The 13,965-nt window shown below is 41.2% G+C and overlaps 1 protein-coding gene across 2 annotated transcripts; it reads left to right on the forward strand.

The window, feature by feature from the left end:
- The first annotated feature begins 1,149 nt into the window (after positions 1 to 1,149).
- cfap36 (cilia and flagella associated protein 36) lies at positions 1,150 to 11,163 on the forward strand. Of its 2 annotated transcripts, XM_031578730.2 has the most exons (11): positions 1,150 to 1,492; positions 2,138 to 2,202; positions 2,846 to 2,947; positions 4,429 to 4,543; positions 5,186 to 5,273; positions 7,488 to 7,653; positions 8,416 to 8,530; positions 8,867 to 9,024; positions 9,377 to 9,535; positions 10,179 to 10,265; positions 10,446 to 11,163. In XM_031578730.2, the coding sequence occupies exons 1-11, from the start codon at positions 1,390 to 1,392 to the stop codon at positions 10,527 to 10,529; spliced, it is 1,242 nt and encodes a 413-aa protein (XP_031434590.1). In that variant the 5' UTR covers positions 1,150 to 1,389; the 3' UTR covers positions 10,530 to 11,163. The 2 variants fall into 2 exon arrangements, with proteins under 2 accessions (XP_031434590.1, XP_012685254.1); XM_012829800.3 differs by lacking the exon at positions 10,179 to 10,265 and having other exon boundaries at positions 1,151 to 1,492.
- Positions 11,164 to 13,965: the final 2,802 nt, after the last annotated feature.

Here is a 13,965-nt window from a genome sequence, read left to right on the forward strand (position 1 = left end):
CTATGTTCATGCTTTACCTTTGAATTGGCAAAAAGGAGTTGATCAAATTGCATTCAACAGTAATCTCAGTGGCATAATCAGCTCTTTCTAGCATTAGACTGCATGTCATTTGGGTCAACTGAAGGCGTACAGGTCTCTTACAGAATTTAACGTTAGTCCCCCCCCCCGTTTAGTAATTTCAACCAAAGAAACACTTCTGCCATCTAGTGTTCAAACAATCAAATGCAATATAATGAATGAGACAGTACCTTCTGTGCAGGTTGATATAAAAAAAACTCCAACTCCAACTTAAGAACTTTCATTCAAGTCAAGTCATGAACATGAGACGTCCTTTACTGTGTTCCAGCTGTACAGAGAAATTGTACTGATTAATCTGGTTTTAACATGATCTCTCTCCTTTTTACATGTTTTGAAGAGACTTTTATGACAAACTGCTATCCTTAGAGCAAAAGGTTGGCAAGAGGGGATGAATGTTGCACTGGATTGTGAGAAGCCTACTGTATATTATTTATGTCAAGGAACCAGGTTTGTTTACACTCTTTCGCTCTATTTTAGCATGTGAGCTTTTGCATGCTCTGCTTTTGTAACAGAATAAATCTTTCAAATGCCAATGAATACATATTTATTGTGAAAAACGGATGCATCCAATTTGTATGAATAAAAAAAATCAAGTGATAATGTCTTCTTTTCATTTGAAGAAGGGGGGGGAGAGAGAGAGAGAGAGAGAGAGAGAGAGAGAGAGAGAGAGAGAGAGAGATGTCCTTACTTAAGCTCAACAAAAGCCAAGACCCTTTAAGCCTTAATTTTAATAGGTATTAATCCTATGAGCATGTGCTATTTTATAAACGTTTAGGACAGGTGTTGAACCGAAGGTCTCTCAAAATTACATAATCGGAATATTGTCTTTCTTTACATAAAAATATGAAAGGTGTAGCCTAGCCAACTGTTTGGTTTATAAAGACTTCCGTTGACCTGCCTCTTGAACATAACTCTTAACATTACCTTTGTTACGTACAATGGACTACTGGCATTACCATTCCATTTTTTCAGAGCATGTTTTTTAAAATCTTAGAACTGCCTTACCAAGCTTCCAGTGAGAGCAAATCATCTAGATTCTAGAACCTCTTTGATAGGAGTGCCCTGACGTCAAGTTGCCAAGGATACAGATTATGTGTCATGCATCCGGGCAGTTCGAACCTCATGAATGCGCACTTTCTCAGTCCCAGAGGAATTTCATGTGGCCCAAAAGGGTGTGTGTGTATGTGTGTGAGAGAGTGTTTGTACACCGAATGACAACAAATGAAGGAGTTATTGAGTCTGAATCGTGAGGATCCGTGCCATCGTGGGCTAGAACTTCATCAGTAAGAAACACCAGACGGTGTTACTAACATGGCCGATGATAGCGAATGGGTCTTGGAGAGCATTGCTGGATACCTTGGTAGTCCAGAATGGGTGATACCAGTTACCGACTTTATGGAAAACAAGTGCACAGGTATAGTTACAATTACACCTTGTAAATAGGTTACCTCATCTATGTATTGAAACATTTTAATTGTATAGTTGGCTAACTATCACTGTTATGCTGAAAGCAGGCTAACGTTGTCTCTGAAAAAAGTGGTAGCTGGATGTACAACAGTAGCTTGCTAGCGATGTTATTATTTAGTCACTCAAAGCAGATCTTTCTTGAGGAATGACCAGCAAAGGAAACGCAACGTTGTTATCAGGTAGATAGTCGACGCAATCGTTAAAATTGTTGAGCTGGTCAACACACCAACTGACATTGGGCATCCACTGCATGCTTGGTGCATTAGCCTAACGTTACATCATCACAGCATTGACTGATACAGGGTTAGCCCAGTTTGATAACAGTGCTAGCAAGCTAACTATCTAGGCTCTAGGAAGTTTATTGCTGACCATAATGATGCCTTGTGTTGGATTATAACACAAACACTGTTCGCAACTGAGACACTGTAAGGCAAATTATATATATATACACCAACTGTTTAATCTAACACGAGCTAAAACTTAAAATGAACATTGACTTTATTGCTAGCTAAATAGGTTAAGGTGAAGAACGGAGGCATGCATAAGATGACTTAACGGAATTATGCTGACTGTATTTCTTTTTGATTTTAAGTATTTGACGATGAGGACGAAAACAAACTGACTTACACAGAAATCCACCAGCAATACAAAGAATTGGTGAGTAACATGGAGACTTTGGATCTCGCTGTTCGGTCACATTGCTGTATTATCACTATCACAAGGCAGCAAAGTATTTCTTTATTATTACCACACGCACGCAGCCTCCCAGTAGGTATGCCCATACATTTCGAGTGTTCAGACAGACGCTCGGCAATTGTTGATGCTCTCAAACGAAGTAGCCTAGAATGAACGGTGAAATCTGCAGGCGAGTGGCTTTGTGGAGGCGTGCCCCAAAAGTGCACGTTCCCTTAATCTCATAAATAATATTGAAGTCGGTTAATTGAATAAGTGCATGTAATGTGTCCAGCCAAAGAGCTCATGCATAAGGAGATTAGCGTTTTGACATTTCATCTCTATTGGGACTTCAGCACAAGTCAACTTGTGTGATCTAGTGACTAGTGATCACTTAATTACACTTAAAATGTGCATTTATATCTTAAAAGCAGTTTAAATCTGTTATCCTATGTACATTTTTAAAACTAAATCGTGATACAATACAAGATTGGTCAATCAAGATGACTTAAAATATGTGATGATCAGATTGCAATTCAAGGCTCATTTTGACTGGTGTGCCAGTTTGTGGTAAATCATTTATCTAGCCGGTACCAAACAAGTAACTTTAGTACGTCTCTTTAATCAGGCGGAGAAGTTGCTAGACAATTACATGCAAGAAGTGGGCATCAACGAGCAGCAGTTTGTGGAAGCGTGCGCCTCTCCTTTTGCAAAATCCAAAACATTGCAGGTAAGCGGTCTTTGATATAGTTCATTGTTCAAGGTAGTGGGAAACACAGCATCTTAAACACAATTTAGGCTGCTTATTACAAATGTGGAAAGAACACTAAACAAAATCTCAGCATTAGAGAGCTATGTCCTTTTGGTCTTAACAGTCGATAAACATGGCCATGACATAAGCATTATGTTTAATTAGTGTAGACGTGCCTATACAGAATGGTTCATAGACGTCCAAAGGGGGATTAGTTTGTTCATTGTGAGTCTGGGGCTTTGCAAGGTCTTCTTCTAATGATATTAACAGGCCAAGTACCTGGCTTGGTGAAGTCAAGACGGAGATCTGGGGTGGTTATATAAACTATATGCAAATCATTCTACCGATCTGCACTGCATGAGCAGGTCTGTACAGGTCCCCTTGCTCACCATTAACACTCGTCTTATTCCAAAGGTGTGACGCGGCCATGTGCTGACTTTCGATTTCTCATGGCAAGCTTGAATACATTTTTTATTAGACTGAAAAAAGGCCACACAAACATCTCAGTCTCCGATGGCGAAATAAACAAGCTTGTAGATGACAAACCAGTAGCCTGAAAGGAAGGGTTACTGTTTCAGTATGTCAGGTATGGCTAGTTCATGTGGAGATTAGTGAACCTGTGCTGCATTGTGTTACACAAGTAAAGTAAACGCCTTCAGGGACTTACTCCTGCCAAAGAGCAATCCCTAGTCTCAGCTGTGCAGGGCTTCTACATGAGCCAGAAAAAGCGTGCACTTGTGATTAAGCTACTAGGAGGCTGTGAATCCAAGTCTTGGATGCCAAGCGGAAGGAATGCTTTGTCCCTTTTTAGCTGTTCAAAGACTGACAGCTGAGCAGACCATATAGCTATCTATAGGATTTAGTAAGATATCATGATGGGACAACGTAATTAGGTCAGCTCCTATTTAGACTGCATTCTCAGCAGTATTGTTTATTTTTAGTCTCTTTGTAGCATTCTAGCTTTCTTCCATGAAAAGTCATCAGCCTATCCTGATGAATCCAAAAATGTTAATGTAGCTTCATAGCTCATAAGTAAAATAGTCCACTATACGATTAGGACTATTCTCATTGTATATCATCGAGATTATCACTGTGTATGCATCCTGCAAGTCACTATAGTAAAAGCGTCTGCTAATTAACCTTAACCTTGAGTACGAAAAATGAACAATGCTCAATGGAAAGATATACAAAGACCAAATGGCACATTTTATTTTGAGAATATGTTACGTCATAAATGGCTCACTGCTGATATGGGTTTGATGAACTGGGATGGTTTTGGTCATTTAGTGTCATGCATAACAACAGGTCACATGTTTTGTATAATAAGCAATAGCTATAGCATACAGTCCATTTGCCTTGCAGATGGCATAAACGACCTCTGTTCCACAAGGATAATATTTAGGATGGATAGTTATTTGTAGTTTTTTCCCCAGTAAGTAGACCATTGCTCCCTCTCACAGGGTGTACTCCAGCCAGTTCTGGCCTCAGATGACTTCCAGATGTTTCGGTCCCTGATGGTCCAGAAGAACATGGAGCTTCAGCTTCAGGCCTTACGTGTGATAAAAGAGAGGAATGGTACTGCGCCGGCACACCCATCCCCCAAAACAAACACACACACACACTCACACACACACTCACTCACTCAAAGACACACACATGTACACACGCGCATAAGTGGCTTTAGTAATACATCTCCACTTGATACTGACTATTGAAAGAGTCAAAAGTTTGCTGTTTGCCAAGTTAATGTGAATGCTGATACCAACACTAGCTTCTAACCAAACACTTCAACTCTCGCTTCTTACCTGGTCCAGACCATTTTTCGTTTGCTACATGTGATGCTGTACCAAAAACAGAGGCACACTGCTATTTCACAGTGACTATCTCTCTGCTGTATTCCATATATAAAATATAAAGTTCTTTAATCTTCAAATGTGTTCCTCCAACTTCACACTCGTTTATCGTCTTTTTTTTTTTCATTATGTCTTTACAGTCAGCATCTCTGCATGTTTCAGAATGCCCAGATTGTGCGCCACATTAACCTTGTTAATAATTAACAGGAGTTGGTCCTTGTACACAGTACACAATCTGGCTGTGAATACCGAACTAGAATACCTAAGGGCACACATGAGCAGGAGAATGAGTACTGAGTACTGTGTGAAGCAGTAGTAAATATTTGATGAGTGTGTCAGCCTTATGCAGGGTTTTAATCAACAGGAGCGCTGCCTGAGTGTTTGATGGATGGAGAGGACGTTATGGGCGAGCTGGAACAACAGGAGATGAAGATTTTACAGGAAGTGCTCCGGTGAGTGATGCCCATGACCTCTTACCATCATTCTTCAACTTCACATAATGGAACTGGAATGGAAGCCATTTCTTTTCTTTGGGTTTTTTTTTGGGCCGGAGGGGGGGTGGTAGGTGTAATCTCTTTAGTCCTGATGTGAACGGTATAGCAGCCTTGCCTAGCTGTGACCGGAACAATAGTCTGAATCAGGAGCTGAGTTGAGTTGGCAGAAAAAGACACGGTTGGCACAAAGATCTGGCACTGGACCGATCTGTTGTGCTTAGCTGAGTATAGCATCCAGAAACCTGCCCTGGCACTGCATTCAAGGACACGGAACTCCTAAAGGTGCAGTTTGAAGCAGGTATGGGCGGTATTGCGGTATACCAGGGTATTTAGAAATCCCTAAGGTGTGAGTTTCACTACCGTCGCAAATACAGACGCTTCTCTTTCTATTAAACTAATAGGGAGCCATTTCTGCTCTATCGGTGTCCTAGCTTATCAATTAAATATGACTAGATATGGAATCATGACAATATTGCCACTTATAACTTTATCTGGAGATGACCAACTACAAAAGCAGTTTATCAGCTACTTGATTTTATTCAACTGCCAGTCTGCTACTACCACTCACACAATATCTCCACTAGGCTAGACAATGTCATACATGCTGCAATAACAGCTCAGCTTTTAGTTATTTTTTCACATATACCGTATACCCCGGTGAAATGTCAGGAAGGTATGACAGAATGAAAAAAATAGATGGCGCCCAAGCCTAGTTTGATGTTGTTGTGGTCAAGTTTGAGAAGCTTCGAGACCTACAATAATAATGCAGCAATGGGGCTGGGCTGAGGGTGAACAAAACGGAACGAGAACTCTAAACAACCGACAACAAATCAATTTTGTTTGGCAGTCCTCTTACATAGTAGCCTTTAACTAACCTATTTAGTAATGAGTTTATAGCCTTTGTAGTACCTCTGTAATATGGTCAGGGCCTACTGTTTAACCTATATGCCTAAGAGGGGATATCTAGCATAATCTTTAATACCTAACACTGCCTAACACTCCCCATGATCCTTTAATTCATTGGTTCCCAATTTTTTCATAGTAGGCCCCCCTTTGACAATGAAAAAGGGCAATTCATTGTCGTTTTTCATTGTCAAAGGGGGGCCTACTATGAAAAATGTGGGAACCACTGAATTAAAGGATCATGGGGAGTGGCTTTACAAAGGCCAAATATCTTGAGTTCATGCCAGTCTTCCTAATTAAACCTGTTATCACGTCTCCATCAGCTCTGTGAAGCTATTTTTAGTCTTTTTAGCCAATGCACAGAAAGTAGTCCAGTTGAGCAGCTGTCAGTATTACACTGGTATTACTAAAGATGACAAAGGAGCTTAGTGTTAACATTTCCTCACCTGAATAACTGAGTGTACAATTTGGACTATTGTAACTTTTGTGCAAAGGGACTTTTGTGACTCTAGTTAGAGGAGAGGAATGGAGTTTTGTGCCGTTGCGTCATTGCATAAGTTACATTTCCCTGTAAAAACAAACATGGTTGAGTTTGGGTGGAGTAATTACTGATTGTAAAAGGGTGGTGTAGGTGATATCTTTGACAATATACGGCTGTTGAAAATCATGTCATAGAGTTAGTAGTGTTGATCCAGCTGTTCCATTTTGAGGGGCTTAGTTGTTGCAGTGCTAACTTGTTGATATTAATTCATTGGAGTTATCCAGTGACAAACCCTTACACTTGTTGATGTTTGTTTAAATATGCAAGCCAGCTAGAATTTTTCACTACTACTGTTAGTTAAACTGAATAGGTCATTTTAAATACTCCTCAGAATGTTGCAAAAAGTTCCATTGATTTGAATGGGCCACCCCAACATTCGGAGGTCTGAAATTTCATGACATGTTGATCCCCTTTCCCCAGCTTGTTATTGTTCATTAACATCCTCATTCAAACCATGTAATCTTTCCTATGAGGATGTTATGTCCCCTCGTTATCTCTCTCCACTTTGAAAATCTTATGATCTTCTAGGACTCCTTTGAACTCCCTCGTCCACACTTGCTAAACATTTCTTTTAACTAGGGGTAACTATCAGCAGCTCTCTTCTGTTTGGTGAAAATTGATATTTCTCATTCTCCGTATATGGACAGTCATTTTGGTGTACCAGAAAACAAGTGTTACTAAGATGAAAATATGAAATGAACAATATTATCTTCTCCCCCACACCACAGGAGGTCAAAGGAGGAGTATGACATGGAGATGGCTCGCCGGACGCTGTTGGAGGAGGAGGTTGGAACCACGTCCAGCAGCTGTTCCATCCCATCTGTGCCCAACGGAACCGGCCCTCACCAGGCACCTCCTTTGGCCCCTGCACCGACGGCCAACAGCGCCGGCAAGGTTTGTTTCACCTGCAGACACCAACAGACGAAGCACAGCTGAACCAATGTCCGCTTTTAGCTTTTGCTGTTAGCAAATAGAATAGGAATTACCACTCCCTTTTCATTAGAAATCATCTAATCAGTCATATACGAAGCAAGTGATTAGGTTGTTTATAACTAAGATTGGGTTTGGAACCAGTTTGTAGCCACGTGATATTCTTCCCCATGTGAATGTAATGGGTGTTGAGAGATCACATACTATGTATGTTAAGTGAGCATCCTAACCATTGATTGACAGTGACTTGACTAGGCAAAAGTGGCAGCAATATTAATCAAGCTGCTTGTTTTGCAAATTTTTTTTTAACTTATTAAACTATATGACGCAGAAGATAGAGGTGAACCCTTAGCCTGGATATGTGGAGCATGTTTCTAATTTATACTGTACCTGGTTTAATACCACAATTGGATGTGGCACAGTTCAGATTTTTTTTTAAAGAAGCCAAATCCTTGTCCTGTTTACTCTGGCATGGCACATCACCTCAGAAAATCGAAATTGGGTCACATACACCATGCAGTGTGAATGTAGCCATGAAGCTTGTGGTCGAGAGGTTGGTAATGGGAATCTAATTTATCCGTTGCAATTGCAGGTCAGCTTCAGCCCTGGCATACTGTCCCCTGTTTGTGCACCACCAGCAGCAGTCTCTCATGTCCCTCGTGTGATTTCACTTTTGGCACTGTTCTTGGAGTGGTAACTTTGTAAATGTAAATCACCCACTTTCAGACGAGCAGCACCGCAGCTAAGAAAGAAGAGAAGAGACTGGTGTTAGGAAAAGGAGATAAGGACCAGAAGAGTCCAGCCAAAACGGGCGGCGCCAGTCCTGTCAAACCGCCCGCAGGTAACCAAATCCCCCCCAGCTCCTTCAGACCTCTCTACCTGTTTGGTTTTGTAAGGGTTGAGGCACTCAAACAACATCTTTGTCCACCCTTTATTATTTAATTTCATTGCATGTGTATGTGTTGGATGTTTTGACAAAATGTACAAATATTTGACCACATTTAAGTAAAGCAGTCCCACATTCAGATCTTTTCATCAAAATATATTGTACAGGGATAGCAGAAATGTTTTTGGTGTTATATTACCTGTGCAATGCCACCTGTCAAATTAGTTTGTTCTCTGAGCCTCACTCCTGCCTGGTTTTAGAGATTTAGATTTTCTGACATGCTTCTTTTAGAGCGAGGTGGCAGTGATGGCAAGACTCTCCCTGCGGTGAGAGCGCCGGTTACAGGTGCTCCTGTCTCACCCAAAGAGAAGAGCAACAGCAACAGCCAGGCAGCCGAGAACTGGCTAGAGGAGGCACAGAAAGAAGCGGGTATCTCCAAGCCATTTACGGTGAGTCCCTCTAAACTAAACTAGACTAGACTCTGACTTTGGGACAGCCATGGTTCTGGTGTTCAGTCATGCAACAAGCTGAAGCCTCTGTTTACGCTTGTTTTTGAAGTAATGCAAGTTGTTGCAAAGTTCCTACGGCAGCACACACTGAAACCTGCTGAACCTTCTGAACCTGAATCCTTTGACTTGTGTTTTCAACCCTAAATCCTTAATTGCCACACAAAGGTTTTGCAAAATGATTAAGATGAACCATGTCTAGTATTTTACCAGTTTTATTCTACCCAGGACCAGGCATTAATCACAGGCATTGTGTAGATTAGGCAGTGGTCCGATAAAGTGTGTGTGTTTTCAGGAGTTGTCGGCGTCACAGCAGGAGCAGCTCCAGCAGAGGGCACTGTACCTGAGACAGCAGCGTGACAAGCTGCAGGCCCTGAAGAAGGAGCAGCAGCGACCCAAACAGGGCCAACCCGAAGAGGCACCAGCAGCCCCCACCGCTGCACCCAGCACACAGGTGAGTCACAGCGTCGCCATGGTAACCCCCGGGCATAAAGCATCCTCATGAGAAGAGCAGCTGCAAACACAGACTCATTACTTCTGTAGAATGTAACTCAGTTTCCCGCCGACTAATGATAATGATTTTTTCCTGCCTTTTGTGGACATTAGGACAATTAGCTCAATTTATGGATTAGTAGTTGGAAAGTGCTATACATGCACTAGACATACTGACATAGGCAGTAGATTCACTCCAGAAAAAAATCATTATCATATGGAGGCCTACTGGAAATGGCAGTGCAATTCTTATTTAAAACGTACCGCTTATTTCTATGCACATATTTAGACACTAATCTACACCTGGCATTCAGAGTACACTGGATGTCATCCCTCAAACTTTGAGGATGTCACTGCAAGAAACACTTGGCATTTAGCTGTGAGGTCCAACACAGGCTAACATGTCCAGTATATGCATGGGAAAAAAATCTTCAAATCTACCAAAATAAGTCCTGCTTGTTGGTATTATCTGTTGTCATTTCATTCATCAAGTTTGCTATGATTATTTACATTTACCATGTGCACTGAATCATGATGATTACCTCTAGGTGATGAATATGTTTTTCAATTTGTATGCCTTTTCTTGACTCAAATGCATACCTAAGGAGAATGTCCCCAAAAAGGCTGTGAGTGCTAGTAATGGCAACTCCTCACAGCCAGGGGGCGCACCTCAAGGAGACCAAAAGCCAAAGGTGACGGTTGGAATGTAGGACACGTGTGTTGTGTAGATTTAACCCACACTAGCATCTCTAGCCTTCTCTAAGTAGAGACTTGTTCTATTGACATTGTCAAACCATCCTTGTTGATTTCCCTACTTTTGCGAAAATTCAGCATAATGTTTGAAAAATTAATTTTTGTTCCTTCATCTGCAGGAAATATCGGTAGAGGAAAGAAAGAAGTTACAGAAACGGAAACACCTAGCAGAAAAATTAAAAGAAGAGGTTATCAAGAAGTAGCTCTTGCCTTTTGAAGCCCTTCTTGACCACTGAGAGATTACTGTTAAAAATGGACTATAAATATACCAGGAGACTGGAGAAAGATGCCATTAAAATAAAGCATTTGAAACTGTCCCGTATGTAGATGTGATTTAAATCATGCATTCTATCTATGTAATACATATATGCTAATGCTATGTTTAATAAACAATTTTATATACCCTCCTTTTTCACTTGGCATTAGCAAGTATGAAAGTAGTATGATTTCACCTAAGGATCAGGTACTGTTCATCAGTATTTAAACGTCTTCATTCCACTTATATAGCAAACTTACATGTCACATGTTGTGCATAACTGACCTGTAACAGGCATTCTTCCGGCTCACACATACTTGGGCATACAACAACATTAAGCTAAATGTTGCTATGTGTTCGTTTTCATTTTGTGTTGTAGCTTGATCTGCATATGTGCTGTCAATGGGTAATGCTGTATGTTGTTTTGTAAATATTGTATATTCTGGTTTGACTGCTGTATTGTTAAGGTACCCATCATGTGTGGAGATCATTGTCTTGAGGACACAATTACATATTGTCATTCAAACTGCACATCTGTGATATGCAAATAAAGTATAGTTCTCTTTGGCTATAATACCGAATCATTGGTGTTTTGTACATTTTTGTTGTTGAAGGATTACAGAAGAAGGGGGTTGTCACTTATGACATCTTAATCTCTACATTATTTTCACATATGATAAAAGTTATGTTGTCAAAGTCAATTTCCGGTGGAATGTGTTTTACTACAATAGACCCTTGCCTTGCTTGCCTGTGTTGGGGTTATTCCTGAACTACCCAAGTTTTCAACCACATTTCTTTGTTGTAAAGAATATTACTCTTATTCTTACAGTTTTTTCCAATCATTCTCACACTTGGTCCAATACCATGTACACTTTCTCAAAACACTTAACACATCCAGTATATCAGTAGACTATGTGAGATAAACTGTGGATACTTTACATTGCTTAGATCCAAAATGCAGTCAATGACCACTTCTTCTGAAATTCATGGATACCTGTCTCAGTCAATGTTCACCTACAGTAAAACGCTGTGCAACTACAGCATTTTTTGCAGATATTTAGATACTCTATTCAAAACAGTTAACTTTCAGTTAAAAACCAGACAAAATGTAGATCACTGTAGAAGGAAAGATGCTGTATTTTGACAGATAAATGAAATTATCCACTTGAAATAAAACAGATTATTCTATAATTTTTGCTGAAAATGTATTCAGTTTTCTTTGCTTTGTTTTGTTTGTTTGCAGCCTTGTTATTAACTATACTATACAACAGTGGTGCAGTACAGCATTTGCGTTGAAATGTACATGAAGGAAAAATATAGATGTAGGTGTTGCTGAAGACATTTTCCCATTATTACTGCTGCATAATATGAAAGTCATAAGCCATCAATGAGACAAAGTGACCCACAAAGGCAGCTACAACAATCATGTCTATCCAAATTGACTCACAATAACATCTTGCATTGCCCAGGAATTGAACCCGGGTCAGCTACTTGTTAGCCAACAGCACTTACATGGTATTGAGGCAAGTGTGAAAATGATCGAAAAAAACTGTAAAGAAATAGAATAGAATAGAATAGAAAAGCCTTTATTGTCATTGTATTCATACAACGAAATTTTGAGTGCTTCTCCTGTGCATGTTGGTGTGACGAGGGACAACATATAACACAACAACAACATATAACATAACAATACTACAACTATCCAAAAACAGTAGGAACAGCCCCCCCAAAATATATATATACATTAAGAGTAGAACAAAGTGCGGTGGCATAGACTAAAGTACTTCAATAAATACATCAATTAATACAGCTTTGTTTATGCACATGTGTAAGGTGACTGAGATGGTATGTGACTTGTAGTCAATAAAGTGCTTAGTGTTTAGTGCATGTCGGTATTTAGAGTTCTGATGGCTGTCGGGAAAAAACTGTTCTTAAGACGCGTGGTCCTTGCTCTAAAGGATCTGTACCGTCTGCCTGAGGGCAGGAGAGTAAACAGGTGGTGGCCTGGGTGAGAGGAGTCTTTTAAGATGTTATTGGCCCTGCTAAGGTAGCGGGAGCGGGCAATGGATTCCAGGGAGGGCAGTGAGCAGCCAGTGATTTTTTGTGCTGTGTTGATGACCCTTTGGAGGGCTCTCTTGTCTGCTGCGGTGCAACCGGAGTACCACGCCGAGATGCAGTAGGTTAGTACACTTTCGATAGTGGTGCGGTAGAAGGCCACCATCAGTTTACACTCCAGGTTGTTTTTCCTGAGTACTCTCAGGAAGTGTAGTCGCTGCTGTGCCTTTTTTACTGTCTCTGAGGTGTTGACAGACCATGAGAGGTCATCTGATAAATTGGCTCCTAGGAATTTGAAGGTGTGGACCTTCTCCACACAGTCCCCGTTGATGTAGAGTGGGGCCGGAACTGCACTTTGCCTTCTGTAGTCCAGAATTAATTCTTTCGTTTTTGTGGTGTTCAGTGACAGATTGTTGTCTGAGCACCACACTGTCAGTTTCTGTACTTCATCCCTGTACGCTGATTCGTCATCTTCTGATATGAGCCCGATCACGGTGGTGTCGTCAGCAAATTTAATGATGGTGTTGGTGGGATGGGTTGGAGTACAGTCATGGGTGTACAAGGAGTACAGTAGTGGGCTCAGCACACAGCCTTGTGGAGAGCCAGTGCTTAGAGTGATGGTGGAGGAAAGGTGGGGACCGAGTTTTACAGTTTGTGGGCGGTTTGAGAGGAAGTCCTTTATCCAGGTGCAGATGGAGGGGGAGAGGCCTAGTGCAGTTAGTTTGCTGACTAGTATGTCAGGGATGATAGTGTTAAAAGCTGAGCTGTAGTCAATGAAGAGCATTCTTATATAGGTTCCACGGAGTTCCAGGTGGCTCAGTGCGGTGTGGAGGGCTACGTCGATGGCATCTTCCGTGGACCTGTTTGCTCTGTAAGCAAACTGATGCGAGTCAAATGTGGGGGGAAGGGTTGATTTGATGTGCCGTGAAACCAGTTTCTCAAAGCACTTCATGATTACAGGTGTAAGTGCAATCGGTCTATAATCATTCAAGCTGTTGATGGCTGGTTTCTTAGGGACGGGGATGATGATAGCTGATTTTAGGCAGGGTGGGATGGTGGCTAGAGTGAGAGAAAGGTTAAAGATCTTAGTGAAGACCCCAGCGAGTTGGTTGGCACAGGAATTGAGTACCTTTCCAGATACTCCGTCGGGGCCAGCAGCTTTTCTTGTACTCACTGATTTGAGCACACATCTCACCTCGTGTTCTTGTAGGGTGAGAGTGTGGCTGCTGGGGGTTGGTGGAGTCAGTGCAATTGTGGTGGGCCTGTTGACCTCAAAACGGGCAAAGAAATGATTAAGTTCCTCTGCCAGTGAGGCATCAGCGTGGACA

Source organism: Clupea harengus, chromosome 13, assembly GCF_900700415.2.
Source record: "Clupea harengus chromosome 13, Ch_v2.0.2, whole genome shotgun sequence".
NCBI classification, from domain to species: domain Eukaryota; kingdom Metazoa; phylum Chordata; class Actinopteri; order Clupeiformes; family Clupeidae; genus Clupea; species Clupea harengus.

Excerpts from the sequence above, each read along its gene's own strand:
- cfap36 (XM_031578730.2), top strand. The coding sequence starts at position 1,390 with ATGGCCGATGATAGCGAATGGGTCTTGGAGAGCATTGCTGGATACCTT. Across the intron at positions 8,531-8,866 it reads TCCTGTCAAACCGCCCGCAG|AGCGAGGTGGCAGTGATGGC; the intron begins GTAACCAAATCC and ends TGCTTCTTTTAG. Across the intron at positions 9,536-10,178 it reads CCGCTGCACCCAGCACACAG|GAGAATGTCCCCAAAAAGGC; the intron begins GTGAGTCACAGC and ends TGCATACCTAAG.